This window comes from Cariama cristata, unplaced genomic scaffold (genome assembly GCF_000690535.1).
Source record: "Cariama cristata isolate BGI_N322 unplaced genomic scaffold, ASM69053v1 scaffold17988, whole genome shotgun sequence".
NCBI lineage: Eukaryota > Metazoa > Chordata > Aves > Cariamiformes > Cariamidae > Cariama > Cariama cristata.
The window spans coordinates 9,681-31,517 of NW_009630821.1; the positions used below are offsets into that span (position 1 = coordinate 9,681).

General features: G+C 37.4%; 1 protein-coding gene across 1 annotated transcript in view; it reads left to right on the plus strand.

The window, feature by feature from the left end:
• The first annotated feature begins 585 nt into the window (after positions 1–585).
• The window catches only part of MEIS2 (Meis homeobox 2), a 28,285-nt gene continuing 7,033 nt past the window's right edge, over positions 586–21,837 (plus strand). The window contains exons 1-7 of the mRNA XM_009705725.1: positions 586–670; positions 5,254–5,355; positions 8,055–8,182; positions 9,340–9,511; positions 18,135–18,305; positions 19,795–19,894; positions 20,960–21,057. Of these exons, the coding sequence (XP_009704027.1) occupies positions 5,305–5,355; positions 8,055–8,182; positions 9,340–9,511; positions 18,135–18,305; positions 19,795–19,894; positions 20,960–21,057 (720 nt within the window). The 5' untranslated portion in view covers positions 586–670; positions 5,254–5,304. The remainder of the gene's footprint in view (positions 671–5,253; positions 5,356–8,054; positions 8,183–9,339; positions 9,512–18,134; positions 18,306–19,794; positions 19,895–20,959; positions 21,058–21,837) is intronic.

Genomic DNA, 21,837 nt, shown 5'->3' on the forward strand with positions numbered 1-21,837 from the left:
ATCCTAACAATAGCTCTCACCCGTTCCTATTGTCTGTTAGTTTTTATCATGTACTAGATTTATCAGAATACATTCCATGGTAAAATCAAAGCATGACTATGAAGGAGTCGTACAGAAAAAAAAAATTATTTCACCTTTCTTGATTTCATGCCTAATTTTTACAACACTGATGAGTTATTCAAATTTGCATTTTGTATTTTTATTTTTGGAATGTGTCTTGTCTGAGCAGACAGACACTGAGCCAGAGACTAAAATATGAAGGTTGAACAGCAAGCAAGTTAGCAGTCCAAATGCAGCTTTCTGTTAGAGGTATCAGCAAAGACAAAGATAAATATGGTGAATGGATGGAATAAGATGAGGGAAAGTTCAAATAATAGCATGGAACAGTGGGTGTGATTAAAGATTATTAAAAATGCAAAGAAAAAAATTTGCAAAACTTGAAAAAAAAAACCCAAACCTGTCAGTTTATTTAAACTTGGGGAAAGAAGCACATAGTAAACCAAAATATTTTCTTTAATCATAGTCAGTCTCAGAAAGCGTGTTGTGTGTTCTTGTCTCCTTCTGAATATTCCTCTGGTTTTTTTTAGGTTTCTGTCTTCTACGTTGTACATCTGTGGGATCGCTCTGCTGCAACAAGATAATGTCTTCTTCAGCTCATTGAAGGAAAGGGGTGAGCAGCTTTCTCGCAGCCAGTATTTTGTCTCCTTTAGAAAGCAGTATGCCCTGGAAGCAAATATCATTATGTATTTTGATGAAAAATGAGGCCAGTTCTAGATGCTTTCATGTGTCAAACAGACTTGCTGTTTTGATTTTTGTTTCATTTTTTCTTTGTATGTGAATATAAGGATCTATGTTACAGAGCAAGTGCCAGGACTAAAGTTAAACAAGAATGACCAAATAGCCATGCTGACTCTGCCAATCCTCTGTTTCTTTCTGAAGGACTTCAAAGGAACGTGTATAGGGGAAAATTAGAAGGAACGATTACTTGTTAACGAGTGTGTTGGGTAGTTTCTTCACAACCCTAAGACAGTTAGCGGTTAGTTTATACCCTGAAGCATATAACTATTTATATCTGTTACAAACATCTGTTGTAGCTTGTATATGTTAAAAATGATATTACTGAACTCCAGCAGCTTGCTTGCACCTTATGTTAACATTACTGGGTGGTCCCTTTGCTCTTAATTATGAAGGAGTAAGTAGAGCAAGTGAGGAGTGATGTATGTTAAGTGATCACTTCGTGTACATGTTTCAGCTCACCTTTAATCTCTTCTCTTAGATACTCCTTAGCTTGCACAAAGTTTCCACGTTTCTAATTATTATTAGCCCTCTTAATTTTAACTTCCTTTCTTAGGAAGTTTCTTAGGAACTTATTTTTATTAAAGGCTTGCATTTTTTTCTTTTCGCTTTGTTTTGCAGAACACAATGCTTTTATGAATTCCCTTTCACCACATATGTCAATGGAGTTTTTGGTTGCAGTTCATGCATTGGCTTCCAGTTTACGTGACCTTAAACATTTCCTTGGGTTTTCATCACACTTTGTTTTCAAAAGAAACAGAATGAGAGTTAATTCTGTTCTGCATGAAGCAGACTGGCTGACTCTGTCAGCCTTGGGTTATTTTTGTTCCTTGTAACTCTTTGAACATAACACAAATGCACGGTTTTCCTTCTACTCACAATTTCTTCAGCAAAGAATAATTGGCATTTTTAAAGCTAAGTTGTCCAGAAGTCATATGTTCTTAGGCTCACTTCAGATACCTTAGGCCATATAGTCTTGGGTATAGCTGTGCTGGTTAAAGATGGTCCTGCTGTGAGTTGATAATCGCCACACATGAGCCAGAAATCACCACACTAATAGGTCAGCCAAGAGCAGGGGTTGTATGAGTGCACAGCAGCGTGCTTCAGACAAAGTCAGCTGGTTTACATCATAGCCACCTTTAACAGCGGGTTGAACTAGCCTAGCTGACTTTATGTAAAAAGGATCAGAAATCATTCACGTGTTCTGTGAGCTCAGCGGTAGAGCTGTGGAAGTAATTAGCTCTGGCAGGGTGGCAGTGATAAACATCTGGGAGCGATACCAGCTTCGTCTAGCATCGTTGTTTGCTGAATGAACATCTGCTTAGGCTGTGCATCTGCTAACTAGAACTGGATGCTGTATTCTAAATTAGGTTATAAAAGCCAAACGTGTAAATACCTTTTCAGTTATTTTTCTTAAAGTTTAAGATAGTTTGTTTCTTACCGCTACTGGGTAATGAGGAGATGTTTCTCTTTAGTGAACCAAAGTAATTTCTCAGTTAATTACCTCAATTTAAGTATGTGATTAGCTCAATTTGTTCATCTTGATTTGCAGTAGTTGTCTTCACTAAATCTCATCAGTTGCTATCTTGCTTAATAGCTTAATCTTCTTCTACTGTAATTATAAGTCAGAGGGGAAGCTCTTGCGGGAAATAAAGGATATACCCGTGTAGCATTCTTTCCAGCTGTTCCCTTGGGAGAGAATGGGGCAAAAGTCCTTCTTGATGAAATAGTGTATGGATCTAGCTCAAAGCTGTGCACCTCTTTCTTCCTTTGTGTGGCTTGAGGGATTTCCAGATGTGGAATGTCTCTTCCTTATGGAAATCTGGAAGGAAGCGTTGGTCCAGCTTGTTTGATTCTCCAGAAATTCTTGCCATATCCTGTTCGCCAGTTTACATGTGTTACCGTTGTTGCTTCCCTCTCCATCTTGTTCTTTGTGTCACTAATACGATCTCGCATCCTTGCTAACTCTGGGACATTCTTTTCTGCAACTGTTTTACCTCTTCTTTCCTCATTTCCGACTAAGAACTTCATCTTTCTCCCACAGCCAAACAATTTCTTTAACAGCTTTTTGTGAGGAACTTCTTCAGCTCCTAAACCAATCATTAAATAGTGTTTACTCCTTCTTTGTTGATCTGTTCAACGGTTGTACTTTTATTTTGAGGGTAGTCTGGTCTGTGCTTTGGATATCACAGTCAGAAATGAAATGTGTGTCTTTTGAGCAGGAAGAAAAGCAGCGTTTTGTATGTGTCCGTTCTCTGTATAAACACAGGATGACACTAAGCTACCATTTTAGAAAGAAAATAAATGTTTAAACATAAGGCAAATGTTTACAGGGCTGATGTTGTAGAACCTGTCCCCTCAAAGTATTTTGAAAGATATCTCACTTTGCTATTATGGCAAATGCTGATTTAACTTTAACTTTAAATGATTCATAACTATGAAAAAAATAAAATCTGAAGTACTTCTATCAGCGAGTACATTTATGTCATTCCCTTTTTTTTTGGTGGAGAAGTCGGCAAAATTTTTGGAGTTTCAAAGAAAGAGATACTGATGTTCTATAAAGACACATACACAAACTAGAACCAGAAAATACTTTCATTAAAGCTATTAGAAAAACTCTAACCACAATCTTTACTCTTTTCCTCTGTAAATTGTATTCTTAAAAAACCCCATACTTTAGCATAGGAGTTCCCAAACTGTAGCATACCTTTAGCTAGTGTTCCACAAGCTACTTGAGATGATATGTGCATGTGGTCTACAGATAGAAACTTACTCAGCTCTGCAAGCACATGACCCAGTGCCAGAACCAAGATCTGCTCTGTCTGCTCCTGCTTGTGGTTCCTGACATGCTTTTGTGAGCCTGAAATGGCACAGATTCCCAAAGAATAACAGCTCCATTTAAGCATGACTGAGTGAAGGTAACCTAGTGCGTAAAGTCAGTCATGCATACGTCATCCTGGTGAGCTTCTCTTAAAGCAGGGGTTTTTTTTAAAATAAAAATAAGAAATTGCAGTCATGCTTAGGAGTTGCACTTTGAGTAGAACTTGATGTAAAGTCTTGAGGTTTGTCTCTGTGCCTGAAACTATTAAGTAAACAAGGAAGGGAATCTTGAAATTTGTCCTGTGTTTCCTAAATGAAACATTTACTTGAGGCTCTTATAATCTGTAGGGGAAAATATCCAGAAGTGTAAAAATTGCTCTTCAGAATCGTCATATACTGTAGCAGTATGCGATAGTGAAGGAAAGATTTAAAAATAGTTGAAAAATTTTTAGTGATTGGACACATTACAAAGAAAAAAGGTTTTGTTTCAGATCTTAAACTGGTGAAAATTCTAAAACTTTGTTCTTTGATACTGACATAAGTGGAAGAGAACAGAAAACCTGGAATTAATACCTGAATATAATCTTTTTCAAGACATGAGCTCTGTCTTTTTTAATATAAATTTTTTTTTTAATAGTAGTTAAACATTAGGACTCCTACATGTCAAGGAAAACTGAGTTCTATGTTAGTATTTAATGGTAATAGCTTAATGAATTATGTCATTTCAGTTGTAATGACTGCTAATGTGACAAGGAAATAAAATGTAAATTAGTAATTTGATGGATAAACTGTAACTGGTGAAGGTGCTATGCTAAATTTTTTTTTTTTTTTTTGTAATGAGTGGATGTCTAACTTTAAAAAAAAGTTTAACTCATCTGGGCACCAAACTCCAGCTAATGCTTAGAGGGAATAACATACTTGAATTTACTTGTGTTATAAATCCTATTAAAATTAATATTTCTCAAAGTATCAACTGTCTATGAAAATGAGACTTCTCAATTCCTGGGTCACTTTTGAAACTATATAGTCACATAGGCCCAGTTGTTGTTAAATATTGTTGCATTCTTTATTGAGCCTTAAATGACTTGGATGGTAGATTCCTGATGGCAGAAGTGATTTGAGACTTCAGTTTCTAAAAGTAATTTCAGGCCCTTACTTTGGAATATGAGATTCATACTCATAAGTAAATAGGGTATTCCTTAACACTTTTTACATTTGATTCATTGGTTGTAGGCTATTATTATTTCAGTTACAGTAATGCTCAATGTGTTGTAAGCCTTTTCAAAACACAGAAATGTAAATCTTCGCTCATTTCTACATTTTATGTGTTCCCTTACAATAAGTTAGTTAAGTAATGTGAAAATAAACGCTAACATTTACTTGAAGTTTGTGAATGTCAAAGAACCTCAGCCTCTTATTACAAATCTTATGTTAAATATAAAATGATACAATGGACTTTTTGCTGATGAAACCTGTTGATTTTCCAACTTTTTTGACTTGTAACTATGCATGTAACTATCATTGTCAATAAACTTAATGATTTTTTGGGGAGAGGTGTGCATAAATCTATCTTTTTTTCATCTTTTAGAACTAGATTCTAAGTGGTCACTTTTGTAACTGACTTTTTTTTTTTTAAAGAATATTTGTTCATACTTATGATGATTTGACGTAATTAACATTTTATTAACCATGATGGCAACACAGACATTAAGTATAGACAACTATCAAGATGGACAACAGGTAGGTGTGTTTTTCTCTTTCTGAATTAAATAAAGTTAGCAAGAGAAAAAAGGTAGTGACTTTTTCCTTAATGCCTGCTTTGGCGTTGTTTAAGTGTCTGTTCTTATTTGTAAAACAAGATCTTTAAAATGATAAGCTGCTGTTCTTTAATACTTGGATGCTTATTAAAGGTTTAGCTAAACTTTGCATGACTTTGCTTAACTTCTGGAAGAATGGTTAGATAAGGGGTTTTCTTTTGAATCTGCTGTAGGTGATTTGTGTGCTGTAATGTTCCTATTTTTAGGAAAGTGAAGTGGGCATCCGTAACTTTTTGTGTATATGATACTTCAGTGTTCTTATGTGTCTGCAGTTACAATAGATAGATGACGTTTATGCAGTCATAGACTTGGTGGTCTTGAGCAAGTGAAGGATAAATTCGATGACCTAGAATTATATGCTACTTTGACTACATTTAAGGTGATGCAATTATGCTGCAGGCTGAAAACTGGTAAAATACTTTAATTGATTTTAATAAGGTTATTGGTTAGAATTGCTGATTAGAAAGCTGGTCAGTAGGCTTCCAGTTTCTTATTACTGTTAACAAGCAGCTAGAATAATGAAACCTACTCGGATATATCTGGTCATTATGTATCTTTTTTATACAACAGGCTGTATATTGCAACAATTTGAGTTGTTAAATTAAAATACTCTTAACTGGAGACAAGTCATGTGGTGGCCTGTGCTCTGAAGACCCATTTTTACGTTATTATGTCAACCCTAAGCAGTAAACACAAGTACTTCTGTCAGCAGATGGCAACAGTGGCGAACAGTCAGAAGAAAAACAGCAACTTTTCCCATCTCATATAAAAAGATGTTTATCTGAATGCAATCTGGAATTATTGATTGTTGTTGTTGTTGTTTGCTTCTTTTATTGCAATTCTAGTTTCTCTCTCTCCTCTCACCTACCTTGCATCTTTTACTTTATTGCCCCAGCAAATACATGCCATCCCGTGACACGTCAGTGAAAGTAATAGATGTTTTTGTAAAGAACGGATTGGGAGGGAGCATTTTCTTTCCATTTGTTTTGTATTTTAAGGTCTTGGTGACCAAGATAGACAGGTAATTTGGGTGCCTGCAGCTTTTGTAGTTTGGAAATGGCCCACAGAAAATAGCTTGCAGTTTTAAGTGAGCTATTTCCTCCTTCTAGTGAGATAGAGCCCTAACTGAACATGCTCTCTCCTTTCAAACCCTGCAGATGTATGGCTCAACTTTTTTAATCACTTGTATGAGTCATCTGCTTTTATTTTGCTCCTCCTTCTTGTCATTAGCCAAGAAATGAGTCCATTAGTTGTATCTTTTATGCAAGCATTCTGGCTTGAAGATCATCTATGCTTGCTGAAGAAGCTTTTTGCAAGGCAGACTGCTCTGTTGGATAGGGTATGTTGGCATTTTCTCAGTGTCTGGTTTTGCTAGGAGATCGCTTGGCCCCGACAGGTAATAAAGCAGAAACCTTTCGGTTCTCCCAGTCGTCTTGTTCGGGATAGTATAAATTATTTTGCTTCTGTTGTGTGGAAGTAAATTAAAATCTGTTGGGATTAGGTTCTCTAATAGTTTCTGGAGGCCAGCTCTCCTCTGGGAGTGTTCCTGTGGGTGCTGGTACGTACATCTCGCAGGAAAAGAAGGGAGAGGATTGCATTCTGTACGCTTCCTTTCTGCAGGTGTCGGTTCTGGCTGCCTGGTGATACCTAGGACAGTGTTTGTCCTCTACCCGAGATAAAACTTGTTAGGGTTAAAGTTGAAAAAAAAGATTCCGGTGATTTCTTGTCTTTGTACAGATATTCCCGGTGCTCCAAGGGGAGAAAACCAAGGAGTTTGGGTTGCAGGGTGGAAACTATGAGTTTCACAGGTCAGGTTCTTTTCAAACCTTTTAGTCTGATAGGTATTTAGCTGGAGGTGGTGGGATCACCACTTTGGACACCTTCAAAGCACCTCAAAGGCATTACCGGTCACCTAGTACAATTTAGGAGGTGCTCAGTAGAAGCTGTGGCTCTGTTGTTTTTCCGGTGGTGACAGATTGTGTAACTGTCTGTTAAATGGATTTGTAGAAGCAGTTACTCCTGTTTTCTCCAGTAGCTTGATATTCCAAAAGTAATTGGTTATTACAATATGTACATCTGAGTGGTAAAGGTCAGGGGAGGTTGTGCTCCTGGTAATTGAAAGGTTGGAGGGACGTAGAATGTAAGAAAATGTGCACGTTAATAGACAAGAAAAACTTCAGGATCTCTTTTCTTCGGTAACCTGATACAATGTACAGTAAAAAATAAGAAAGAAAACTTAAGAGTAGAAACTTCCCTTTCTGTTGTTTTCATCCTGAAGGATTTTTGTGCAGACAACCCCATAAATTTTTTTGGAGCAATGTCCTGTAGCCTGTTCAAAAAATAGCCACTTCAGAGACAAATGCTTTAACAAATTACTAATATCTGTCATTCCCATTTTAAAGCAGAGTGCTGAAACTTGAAGTGACCTTTACACTACCCATCAGAAAGTGTCAAGGATTAAAAAAGGAGTTTTGTTACTGCTGTGGCTTTTTGTGTTGCTGCCAAGTCACACCAACCTTCTGGCAATTTAGTAGCCCTTTGCATTGCTATTTCCTTAGAAAACAGAACACTTATTTTACGTCAAGCGTGCAGATTTACTTAAAACTTACTCTTTTTCTACAGATGCAAGTAGTAACAGAGTTAAAAACCGAACAAGATCCCAACTGCTCTGAAACTGATGCAGAAGGGGTGAGTCCTGCCCCTGTAGAATCTCAGACTCCAATGGATGCAGACAAGCAAGCCATTTACAGGTAGTAATGGACTCGTGTTCTGTCTTTTGAATGGTAAAGAATAGAGGAATTTTTAAATTTTTTTTTAAATTAATAGTATGTACCTTGAAATCAGATGATCTCTTGGCTGTCTCAGTAGTTTGCAGGGAAAGAATGAGATCAAATTAGCTTTGCTGTCAGTCTTCAGCCAAGAAAAAAATTTCCCTTTATTGTGGGATTCTTCCATTTCAGCGTGGTTTTAAAGGATGTTCTGAGGGTGACTGCCTTTAAAGCACAAGTGAAATTTAGCAAGCTACTCTGGTCATTATTTGTTATACTGTAGTTTTTATCTTTGATGTGAGATTTTATTTTTATTCTAATTAGGTCAAGATTTACTCCCTTTTCTTTAGGGATAACACTCTATTGACCAGTGATTAGCTCAAACTGGATTAAATGTTGTTGTATAAACACACTAACTTGAGATTTTTCAGTGTTAAGTGCTGTGCTAAGCCGTATGCTCAGTTTTGATGAGGTTAAGCGTTCTTTCAATTTAAGTGCTTTGTAAAGACATAATTATTACCAGTTTGCAGGTAAAAAAAATACAAACCAAAAACCTGAAGCAGAAAGGTGTATCCACTCATTTACAGACTTGTGCTAACAAAATCGTCTTCTGCTCTGAGCATGATTTCATAGGAGGCCTCCGTGTACAGCCTGGATACTATTCTCGGTTCTGTAAAGTTACTTGTGATGCATAAAGAAGGCCCACATTGAAGAACAAATGAATTTTATCAGACTTTATTTCATAATTTAAACTGCATTCATTCTATTTGTAAATCCTAATCCTCATTTCTGTTTTATCATATATCATACTGTATTGATGTATCTTGTCACTCAATTACAGTGAATTAAATAGTATGTCATAGCTTTTTAGCTTGTGATTGTTCTTTTTAAATATACATATTTACTGCTTTACTTGCCTCTAGAGTGTGTGGTAAATCAAAATAAATAAAAAAACCCCCACAAACAAACTTTCATCATATTTTGCTATAGCCAGTGGTGTTATATGCAGTCTCTTCCAAGACTCGTCTTTCTGTTTCTTATATGAGTGACTGTTACCTTATGTGAACTAAATGTCTTACTTTTCAGCGGTGTACACATAAGTGAAAATACTTATGCATACATTTTAACTTTTATTCTAGGCACCCACTATTTCCCTTGTTAGCACTATTATTTGAAAAATGTGAACAATCTACACAAGGCTCAGAAGGCACAACTTCTGCTAGTTTTGATGTAGATATTGAAAATTTTGTAAGGAAGCAGGAGAAAGAAGGAAAACCCTTTTTCTGTGAAGATCCAGAAACTGATAATTTGGTAAGTATAAACTGTTTCTTTTATTTCTGAAACAATCATCACGTTTGCCTCTTCTTCTTAATTTCTGATCTCAACTGGTGCTTATAGTTTCTCCTCACGTTTTTCTTCCTAGAAGGAGATTCTTCTTTTTGTTAATGCTGAGAAACATTTTTTTAAAAAATTTCTTCTGACCCCTTTTTTCCCTCTTATCTGTAAACTTACACTGGGACCTTCACAGTCGTTTCCCATTCTAAACTGGCTGAGATCAGTGTATTAGAGACGAACAGAAACATGTGCTTGCCGTAGCCAGGTTGACTCTGGAAATCAATTTTAGAGTGTCGAGTGTATAACATATATTTATCAAAAACATGTAATCGATGTAAATTTTTTCCAACTGTTTTGTTGTTTGTTGTTTTTTTTTTTTTATCAGGGTTTGTGTAGTTTATGTGGGAGAAGAGCTGTTATAAGATGAGCTTAGAAACTTTAACATATCCACATTTTTTCTTATGTGTCATTGTCTCCTTTAGGCTTTCTGAAAGTCCTTGCTGTGATGGAGCTGTGATTTCCCCAGTCCCTTAGTCTCCCTCTTGAATCACATCTCTAGAGAACACCTCTCTTGACATGCTGGTTTCTAAACTGTACTGCCTAGTTAGTCTCTTTAGAGTCATCTTGCAACTAGATTTTCAAGAGTGTTAGAATTATAGAGGTCAGATGTTTTGTTTCATTTTTGAAAACCTTTTCCTTTAAGGGGACTATGTAATAAAACAAGTCTTCATCCTTGAGTCTGCCTTGTAGGAGAAAAGACTACTTAAAATATGGAAGTTCACAAACAAAACTAAATGGATGGGAGGTTGTAAACAACAGAAATGGTAATGTTTTAAAGCTGATATCTAGACAGATTTATGTGGGCAAATAATATCCTGTGTGGGAGGCTAAGGTAATGTACCTGGAGAAAACTGTTAAGCAAAACCAAAACTTAAACAAGAAATAAATCTGAGATGCTGTTTAGAATTGGCAGGAGTGTTGCAGTGAACAGCATGTTAGGAGGGGAACATACTGTAGCAAAAAGGGGGTCAATTTGGGATGCTTTTGCAAGCAGCCTAAATAGTCATTTTGGATAACTTGATTTCTTTCCAAGCACTTTGTGACCAATTGTTAGCATACTTAAGTTCTGGGAAGATAGTATTTAAATAGCGTCATGGACAGTAAAGCTACAGGAGTTTCTATGTATAATTAGACCGGTGTGAGAGTAAAGGAGGCAGAAGACCGTATGTTCTAGAGTGAGGCAAGCTTTTACAGCTCTAGCTAGAGACATAGAAAGTTGCCTTCTCAGTGACTTGTTATAACCTTTTAACTGTAGGTTACAATGCCCAGGATTGAAATATCTTGATACATTGCATCCGTGATTGTAGTCCATGTAAATAAAAGTCACCTTAGATCAAATCTTCTTCAAGGATAGCTCAAGTTAACACAATTCACTTTGCAGTAATCTACCTGCAAGAGTACTTTCAAAAAGTTCTCTTACAGCTTCAGCTGTGGAGCTGTTTGTCTTACAGAAGCTTTTATTTTCAGTTTGGAAACATTTTGAGGCTCAAATAAGGCTTTTGTGTTAAAAGGTGACCCAAAATGGTGCCCTTCAGAATGATGGAAAAGCAGCTAAAGAAGGATGCATAATAACATAATGATGGTCTCAGTATTAGTGTAAAGATTCTCAGTTTATAAATGAAGAACTGAAGAGCAGGCATTGTGCACTGTGACCAAAGTTGCAACTAGAACAAAATTGAACCCCCAAAATCTCAGTTTAATGTCTTAATCATTAGATCTCTGTGGGCAAATTTTGATGCAGCTCACCTGAGAAAAAATTATTGATACAGACGGTAACTTAGTTTTCTAAGTAGAAAGAAGCATTGACATACCTACTGAAACAGTTCCATGAATAAACCCTGTAGCAGAATGACTGTCACTGTATGAATTAAAAATAGGATATTAAAGAAGAAAAATAAAGGCAAGGGGAAATAAAATATGAAGAGAGGCTCAGCGAGCTGGGACTGTTTAGCCTGCAGCAGTAAGGTCTGGAGGGATGTTATCAATGTATCTAATGGGGGAATAAAGAAGAGGGACTCTGACTGTTCTCAGCAGTGCCCAGTGAAAGGGCAAGAGGAAATGGACATAAATTGAAACACAAGATGTTCCATTAAAACATAAGAAAAAGCATTTTTACTGTAAGGGTAATTGAATACTGGAGCGGGTTACCCAGAGAGGTTGTGGAGTCTCCACCCTTGGAGACAGTCAAAACCCAACTGGATATGGGCCTGAGCAACCTGCCCTAGTTGACCTTGCTTTGAGCAGGGGGGTGGATTAAACAATCTCCAGGGTCCCTTCCAACCTCAACTATTCTGTGGATTCTGTGAGCCTTCAAAGATCAGTTTCCCAAAGATCCTACATGCCTTGGCCTGCTTGGCATGTTTTTGGTTGTACACAAACGTTCTCTCAGATCTAGCTTACTTTGGTTGTAGATGTGATCAAATAGTCCTTCCTGCCAATTACTGTCACTGTATGAATTAAAAATAGGATATTAAAGAAGAAAAATAAAGGCAAGGGGAAATAAAATATGAAGAGAGGCTCAGCGAGCTGGGACTGTTTAGCCTGCAGCAGTAAGGTCTGGAGGGATGTTATCAATGTATCTAATGGGGGAATAAAGAAGAGGGACTCTGACTGTTCTCAGCAGTGCCCAGTGAAAGGGCAAGAGGAAATGGACATAAATTGAAACACAAGATGTTCCATTAAAACATAAGAAAAAGCATTTTTACTGTAAGGGTAATTGAATACTGGAGCGGGTTACCCAGAGAGGTTGTGGAGTCTCCACCCTTGGAGACAGTCAAAACCCAACTGGATATGGGCCTGAGCAACCTGCCCTAGTTGACCTTGCTTTGAGCAGGGGGGTGGATTAAACAATCTCCAGGGTCCCTTCCAACCTCAACTATTCTGTGGATTCTGTGAGCCTTCAAAGATCAGTTTCCCAAAGATCCTACATGCCTTGGCCTGCTTGGCATGTTTTTGGTTGTACACAAACGTTCTCTCAGATCTAGCTTACTTTGGTTGTAGATGTGATCAAATAGTCCTTCCTGCCAATTGACCTGTTTGCGATTGTAGTGACGACAAAGTCTCTTGGTTTATGTGGTATTCACCTTTGTTGATGTGCTGCACAGATGTGGCTGATTCTGCTTGAGCTGGATGAGGAAGTATTTGGTTATGTCTTGTATTCCATGGCTGATGAGGTCAGTACTATCTTAAACTGGAACCGTGTTGCAAAATCAAAAATCTTTGGCATTGAACTCCTGTTCTGTAGTCATACTGTTAGCCGTTACTTTCTATTACTAGATACCAAATGAAATCCGAGTGCAACTTGTCCGGTGCCAGTCCTGAAGGCTGGGGACTCTGAACAGCTGACGCTGTGACAGGCTGTTCATTTTGTCGGGGGCAATGAACAGAAGAGCAAAAGAGTTTCTGTCAAGTTGTGAAACAGCTAATGCGGTTTTCAGTCTCTTCTTCGGCCTGAAATATTGGTGCTTGCACACAGAAGGCTGTAGCTGGGCGATTTTTCTGCCTTGTGTCACATAAATACATACATTTTTATATAGATTAAAAATCTCTTTTTACTAGAGAGGGAGTCTCATATTGTGCGCCTTTGTTATGTCTTCTATTCTTGCTCTTTTTTTTTAACTTTTTTAAACTTTTTTTTTTAACTCCCTCTTTTTTTTTTTAACTCCAATGTTAAATCAATCATTCATATGAAAGGAGAAGCTAGTGAAGACTGCTAATTAGAACAAACCAGAAGGGTGGGCCAGGTAGCCCAGACAATGACTTGCTTTCCACTTGTGCTTTTATCTGACCCCGGCAGAGTCAAACAAATAAAGTGTAAATGCTTGTGCAGTAGCAATCGTTCCGATTGGAGCCAGAGCTAAACTGAGATGAACTGAACATTGTAGTACTACAAAGAGCCAAATTCAAGTGCTATCCGAAGAGAGTCCCAGGCCTGCCTGCAGTAAGGAAGCTGGCCGTTGTTTCAGGTTTTTTTTCCTTTTACTTCTTTTGGAAATAGCATGTAGAACTCAACTACACTGCAATTTTTGTGACAGATCTTAAACTAGTGGCTCCAGAACAGCAGGATATCATTTCAGACTCCGTACTGCCTATAGGCTAATTGACAGAAATTGTGAAGAATGACAGGTACTGGTTGCAGGGCCTCTTACAACCCTGGCAATGTTTCACATCGTGCACTCACTTGAAATGCCTTGAATATTCCAAAGAAAAAGTTTGGTTTTCATCCAGAGGACCAGGGAATGGTAATCTGGACCGCACAGGCATTAGATCAGTTTGACCAGAAAGAATGACCAGAAAATGAACCAATGAACCGTCTTCTGTTTGTTCTCCATTAATACCCTTTTGCGCGTAGGACTTACACAGGCGGGTTCCTCCATGTCTTCGAAGTTGTTCAGCATAAGTGTTTGCAGATAACTTCACAGATGACGTTATGTCTTAAGACATTCAGTACTTAACACTTCTTTGTTGCTTACTGTTAACCCAGCCACTGCAGAAACGTCATGGTGCCTCAGGTTGGTTCCTACCTCTTGTATAGCTACTGTTCAGAGTAAAGTCTTCCCATATATGGGTGGCTTTTTTAATTTCCCCACGTTCACAGGACCATAGGTTGGATTACGAGCTCAAGAGGTCTATAGTCTAACCTCCTGCACAAAGTAGGGTCAGCTGTGGAGTCAGAGCAGGTTAGTTATGGCTTTATCAAGCCTCGAAATAATACAAAACATGGGGTGTTAAATATACTCTCACTTTTGTATTTGAACAGGACACTGCCTTTTTTGAAGACCCCCGAGTTTTTTGTTTCATTTGGGGTAAGGATTTTTGGTTCAGTACCCTCTTCTCAAGACTATCCTATTGAATTTTTAGTTGTAGTAGGAGAAGTTGTAGTGGGGGTGAAGCCAGCTGTTGTCATTTGAATATTCTTGAGTGATCAAACCACACATTTGCATTTCGGCAGAGCGTTCTTACTATTGTAATGTGGAGAACTGTCTCATAAACCTCTGGTCATACCTTTACTAGCTGTGTCTCGTAGCTGGGGACACAAAATAGGGGAGAGAGGCTATCAAATTGAACCAAATGAAAACAAAATGCCCCCTCTCCCAAAGTTTGTGGTTTTCTTCCCCTGAAGACCTAAATTGCCCCAGAAGGATTTGCTCAGGAAGGTAGGTAAGCTGTGAATGTATGTATTTTAATTGTTTTTTTTGCAAGTGAGAGGGGTAATTTGAGTGAGAAGATTACTTGTCAATATATGGAGATTCTTTCTTATATGTTGTCCACGTATGTATTTGCTTATATGCTTATATGATGTGCCCTGAAATACATAAAAAAATGTAGGTGTGTGTTTTAGATAAACAAAGGTGAACTGGGGATTATGACGAAGGTAGTGCATAGTGTGTTCTGTGCCCTTTGCACCACGAGCTTGAGGCACTGAAAGACAGGATGCAGGCACAATCTAAAGCATTTTTAGGGCTAAAGATGTCCCCAGATTTAATTTATGATATATTTATATGTGAATATGTTCTGGATAGAAGTTTTAGCAAGAACTGGAAGTTTTTCAGTAATTGTTTTCTGCTTGATAGTTTACCATTATCCTTATTTATAACAGTTTCAAGAATATACATATATCTCATGGTTACTTCTGTCTGTGCATTTCTTTGAAATGATGCTCCAGGTTTATTTCTACAGCTGGAAAGGCTGAATCAAGTGGGTTATAAAAATTCATTGTTCTGTGGCATATTCTACTCAGTAGCACTAAATAACAAAAACATGGTTGTTACAGATTTTTAAGGTATGCCTTTTAAGAACATAGGGATGAAATATTACTTCTGCTGTGATCTGTCTGGAAACATTCCTTTGTATTACCTTTATTCAGCATGGGTGATTTTATCAGTTCTTGAGGGGTTTTTTGGTTTGTGGTTTTGGGTTTTGGGTTTTTTTTTTAGTTTCAAGGAAAAAGTGAACTTCTGCCAACAAATTTAAGTTTGGTCCACCCGTGCTGTAAGAGACCAGGAGCCGTATGGCCACAATTAGTGTAGCTGTAAATGAGTAAATAAGTCCTGGCGAAAGGCATGGCATATTTATAAAGTTTTGTTTGCCTTCCTAACCACAGTAGCACAGCTTCCTGTAAGAGTAGTGTGACTATGTGTGGCTCTGCAGAAACCTGGATAGTGTTACTCATTCTTGGTTTATGGTTGATTTTGACTTTAATTCAATTTTCACTTCAAGTATCAACCATCAATTTGAAACTAAATCTAAGCTGAAGAAAGGACTTTTATTTTTCCTCCAAACAAATGCTGATAAATAAATAATATTAGGTAATGATTTTAAAAAAAAAGTCCTCCTGACTGAGCAAAACTAGTCACTAATACAGTCAAGTATTATGTGCCCAAAGGCATATTTTTGTTACTTCAGTTTTAGCCAAATGTTTAAGGCATTCACTAATATATGTGCTCTGTGATGGTCTGCCACACATGAAGAATTTAATAATTTAAGCTTTTTTTGTCTCTGAAACTCTTTGGCTATTGCAGTATTACAGAACAATCGTTAATAATTCTGAAAGGAGCAGGATATCTTTAAACATAGGTGACCTTTGTTCTGTGTTAAAATCTAGTTAAATTTACATAGTTTAACTTGCTTGTGTTTAAAGGTACTTAAATACGGTTTAAACAGGAACCACTGCTGCAGGCTGTTTTAGAAGATGTCCATTTTATATACCTCAGCGCTGGGCCATTGTACTAATTTCAAAGGCTTTTGGTGTCATAGGTTGTAAGAGTTACCAGGTTTTCATTTGGATCAACTGTCTCAAGTCTACAGCTCAGATTTTTCTGCAGCTGTGCTTGTAAAGATGTATGTGACTTTTTTTTTCTTTTTAGCCCTGAGAAGGGGTAAGATTTCCTTTTTTGCTATCGCTTCAGGTTTTTTTCCTCTTATTTATTTTAACATAAAATTTTCTACACTGGGTGAGTGTCATCCAGCTGGAATACCTTCTACAGAAAAAACAGGGAAAAGAGCTGTCATAATGAAAGCTGAAGTCATCATGGTGGAGAGGAGAGTACACACAGGAGTTTGCCTGCCTCGATCTCCTTCAGGTGGTTTGAACAAAGGCAGCTTCAGCTCCCAGTTGACTGCTTTAGTTAGAAGTAGTTAGTGGATTACTTAGTAAGCTAACACTTCTGCTTGTTGCATTCAGTGCTCTGGCCAGGTAAATGACCCTTCATATAGGACAAATTTTTCCAAATAATGCTAAAATCAAGCTCTGCACTATGTTTCAAAATTATCCTTCATTTTTATGAAACTGAATAGATTATATTTTTCTTGGAGATCTGGCATAGCAAGTAAATGTTGAGGATGGCATACTATATAAAAAATAAAGTAATTGCTTTGCCAGTGTGTTATGTACATATTTGAATGTCTTGGATTTCCTACTGCTTCATGAAAATTTAGACCATCTGGATTTGGTTTTAGCTTTTGATCTTCTGTCATGACCCTTACCGTCACCTAAGCTATTTTTGTGCAGTATGTAATACCATTAGCTATCCAAGCTTACAAGTCTTTTTCTCGCAGTAAGCACGATAAGTATTCTCATCACGTACGTATCTCCTGAACTTCAATTTTTCTTTAAACATGGATTTGTTATTGAGTTTAGTGCTTTGTATTTAATGGTTTATACTTCAGAAACAGTCTCCTGACCTGAAAGTTCTTACAGGATTTTACCCCAGAGTTGTTAATCTTTGACATACAATTGCAGGGGAACTTCAAAGCTATAGGACTGAAGAACTGTTACTTCAGTAACTGAATTACTTCAAGCTTTGTTGAACAACGTTGACAAACTTTGGGACCTCTTTATTCTAATTTTATAGAAAAATAAAAGCTATTGTGTTTTTGTTACAGGTGAGACAGCAGGCCTGTACCTTTCACCCTCCCTAGCAATCTATGTGACCAGTTTATGCTAAGGCACAGAAGGGTCATCTTAGTGTATCTCAAATTCGTCTGTGTACTTCTCTTGGGTCAGGATGTAATGTGGAACCAAACCTGATATTTCTGATACATAGCTCAAGACGACTATTGCTTACCAAGCCTGTTCCAGCCATGATTTCCAAATAATACGTCTGGATGGGATTATTTCCTTCACTTTCTGGTCTTGTGTTGTGTAAGACCCGGAGTTGTATCATGGGGATAAAGACCATATGGACATGCAGGCTCATTCTGTGCTCCATGTACACCTTAACTATGCTTTGTCTTCCTAATATGTCACATGTGACAGAGACAAAGATTATATTGTTGTCATGTTTTGTTTCCCCTGTGTGGTAGTTTACTTATGCAGTGGAAGGATGCAGGATTTGTGTGTAAACACGTTCCTTTCACGTTTCAGGAGCATAATGGTCAGCACTACAGAACTCTAGTCAGCACTTAGCAATTAGTAACTCTGCTTTAATTCGATGGTCTTAGTTACTGGAAAGTAGCGTTTGCTTAAATCTCACATTAAATATTTTTTTTAATTAACAATTATTTTGTTTCTAAATTTTTTTTCCAATTCTCTCCCTAGATGGTAAAAGCAATCCAAGTTCTACGTATCCATCTGCTTGAGCTAGAAAAGGTTAATGAACTCTGCAAGGATTTCTGTAGTCGTTACATTGCCTGCCTGAAGACAAAAATGAACAGTGAAACTCTATTAAGTGGAGAGCCTGGAAGTCCTTACTCACCTGTGCAATCTCAGGTATGTTTCAAATACAGTTAAGTGTATTTTTGCTTAGATTTCCATAGGAAGTTATAACTACACTTCTCTTGCTATTAGTTTGCAAACAGAGTTTCTGCAGTTTCTTTCATTTTCTCAAAATTGGTTATTAAGAGTAGAAAGAGCTGTATGGTGTGGGGGTTTTGTGCACACCTGTGTGCCACTGCCTGATGGAGAAACTTGTTGAAATGTGTCAGAACATAGAGTCACTCTTTTTTTGTCTGTCTTCCTTTTATGATTTTCCTTCAGTTCAGCAAATGGAGATATTCAGAATAGCCTGGATTTGCTATTTTGTTGGAAGGAGGCTAGGAAACAGAATAAACAAAGGAGAAGAAAAAAAATTTATTGTTAAGAAGGTCTCCTTAGTCTAGTCTGCTTCATTAAAATACTGAGATGGCTGATACATTTTATACACAACCTATATGCTGGAACAAATAGACAATACCTGATGGATTACAGTTGCAATATTTGAGATGTATGTCATTGCATGTCACCTGGGGTAACTGTCTAGTTATAAACAGTACCCATTTCTATATATGTGAACCTCCGTTGTTGACATTACCTAAAGGCAGTAACAAGTTACGTTTTTTTTGTAGTGACTTGACAACAGTTAATTAACAACGGTTAGTATATTATGGTCAATGCTTCAGCTGTTAGATGCTGGAAAGTGAGCCCTGCCATCTGAGTACCTGCTAGATGTCTAGTCTTGGGGGATGATCCTTCTCTGACTTAATAATGCATTTGATGCTGTGTATTCTGAAAAGCCTCAATGGCTTTTAAACTTCACTGTCTGGACTCCTTACTTAAGTTTTGGTGTCTGGAAGTGTGGAAAGAGAAGTCTAAAATCAGATAAAAACAACTTTAAAAAGATGGGGTTTTGTATGTCTTTTACAGTCTCCTGTAGAGACAGGGGGGACTGAATTTTGCATTTGGTAACAATAGAGATTATTCATACATATTAAGGAATGTGTAAGAGTTTGCATGGTCAGGGTTGAGTAAGAACTATCCTAAGCAGAATAAAACATATTGAGCATCTTGAATACTTAATTCCTTCAATTTCAAAATAATGTATTAAGATAATAACTAAAACTCTAAAGCTTTGATGCTTGTAATAAGAGCATCAAGGGTCCATTTCATCTGTCCTTTTTCCTTTGTCCCTTCGGAAACTGTTTCTCTTAGTATTTATATACCTGGAATCATTTCTCTCCTAAAATTTCTCAAGATAGTTTTACATCTTTTCTAACAGTTACTTTCATGAGGGTTTTCAAAGGTAATGATTGGTGATAATGAGAAAGTTAATGTAGGTAATGATGAACCTTTAATGAAGTCTCCTTCTCTTTGAAGTTAGTCCTGTGATTAGACTCCAAATGTATTTTTAAGAGCCAAAATTACACAAGCATGCTTTATGTCCTTAAAAAAAAAAAGCAACCTTAAACAAAAATGCAAGCAACTAATTGTTTTATTTTTCTAGCAAATTCCAAGTGCCATTGCAGGCACACTCAGTCCCCAAGGGATTATGGTGCCAGCATCAGCATTGCAGCAGGGAAATGTAACTATGGCAACAGTAGCAGGTATGACACGCTAAAGAAAAACTGGCACCTTACTCTTAATTTTTGTTTCTTTTATAGTTGTTACAAAAAATACACAAATACATTTAAAAATGTGTTTTAACTCTAATACCTGAAAAGTTGTTATAATACAGTCAAGTGCCTTTCTGGTTTCTGAATGTTCATTTAATTTATATGTGTACCAAGTATGCACATGTGAGTGGAGGTTAAATATTTATAATGCTAAGAGATCTTTCTGTGCAGCACTACTTTTGTTAAAAGACTTTCACAGACTGGAGTGTTTTACTCTTTTTTTTTTTTTTTTTTTTTTTTTCCTTCAAAAAAAAAAGGATTCTGTTTGACAAAAACATCCATTACCTAAAATATTGCATTTGCTGGCTGTCTCATGCTCTATGGCATTTGGAACCATGCCTGCAAGTCTGTGAAATCCTCGATGTCCAAGTTTTTCTACTGCTGCATGGAGATGTCACTTGAACTGAAAAGTTTTATCTTGCTTCTAAGCAAAGTTCTAAAACAAACAAACAGAAAAAACCCTTGACTACAAATGCAACAAAGCAATGCAGCGTGCTTCTAGAGGGTATACTTGCAGGGAGGTTATCCTGAGACACAATATGTGCTTTGTGGCTTTGGTGCCCAGGACCCCCCTATACATTCACCAAGATTCTGGCACCTCAGCTGACCTGAACATCAAGGTGTCACCCAGCTGCCTGCCCTAACCGGTTGACAAACGTAGGTGTGGTTTTGGTGTTGTCACCCCTGTTGACTGAAGAGTTAGCTCGGTTAAAACAAAACAATGAACTATTTTATGGCCTGATAGTCATGGCATTTTGCCTTGAAAATAGATTTAGAATGCCTAAAATATAGGGAGAAGTAATCAAATTTCATACAGATTTTTGTGGATGGAAAAAACCTTAATGTAGCAAAGAGCATATCTTACATCTTTTCTTACTAGAGTAGCTGATATATTATGAAAGCTCTTGTATTGTCTGCTGTGCTGATGTGTTTAAAGAGAATAATACTTGAAGAGCTTTTACTTACCTATAATCTTTGTTGCTGTTCTGTTTTAAGGGGGAACGGTGTATCAGCCAGTCACTGTGGTCACTCCACAAGGTCAAGTAGTGACACAAGCGCTGTCACCTGGGACTATTCGGATCCAGAACTCGCAGGTTTGTTTCATGGGCTTCACAGAATAGTATTCTGGGTTCAGATAAATCTCACTGGTTTTAAGAGTTTTGGTTTAAATTTGACACACTATCAGAATGAGCTCTGTGGACACACACATAGTAACTAATGTAAAATTAATGCAAGCACTGCTATAGGAGTAATAATGGGCCATAAGGTCCCAGACAGATATACCTTGCCACGACAGGTCATCATAGTTCCTACCTGTTAAATATCTTTTTTCACTGATGGTAGAAAAGTATAGGTACATGGATTTAAATTTTAAAAATTAAAAAAAAAAAAAAAAACCACAACAAACCACCCCCAAACTCAACAAACAAACGCCCACCAAACCAAACAAAAAACCCCTTAGAATTAAATATACACTTTTTCAATGATTAAAACTTTTCCAATTGTTGAACTAGGTTGTGACTGCTTGAGGCTGGGCAGGCACTTAAAACGGGTGGGAGACGCTCTCTGTTAACCCCTAGCTTCCCCCAGGAGAGGAAAGGACGGAGGAAAGGGAGAGACACGGATTGGAAATTAAAACTACTTTACTAAAACAATAATAATGGAAAATAGTATAATGATATTAATACTAATACTAATAATAGAAATAAAAGGAGAAGTATACGAAACCAATACTGAGCTTCCCGAAGATGGTTGGGGAATCACAGGCCGCGGCGGCTCGCGCTGCTGCCGCAGCAGGGCGGACACCTGGACGTCCTGGACCGGACTGCGCAGCCGACAGGGACCGGATTCAGGCATGCACGGATCGAGGGCGG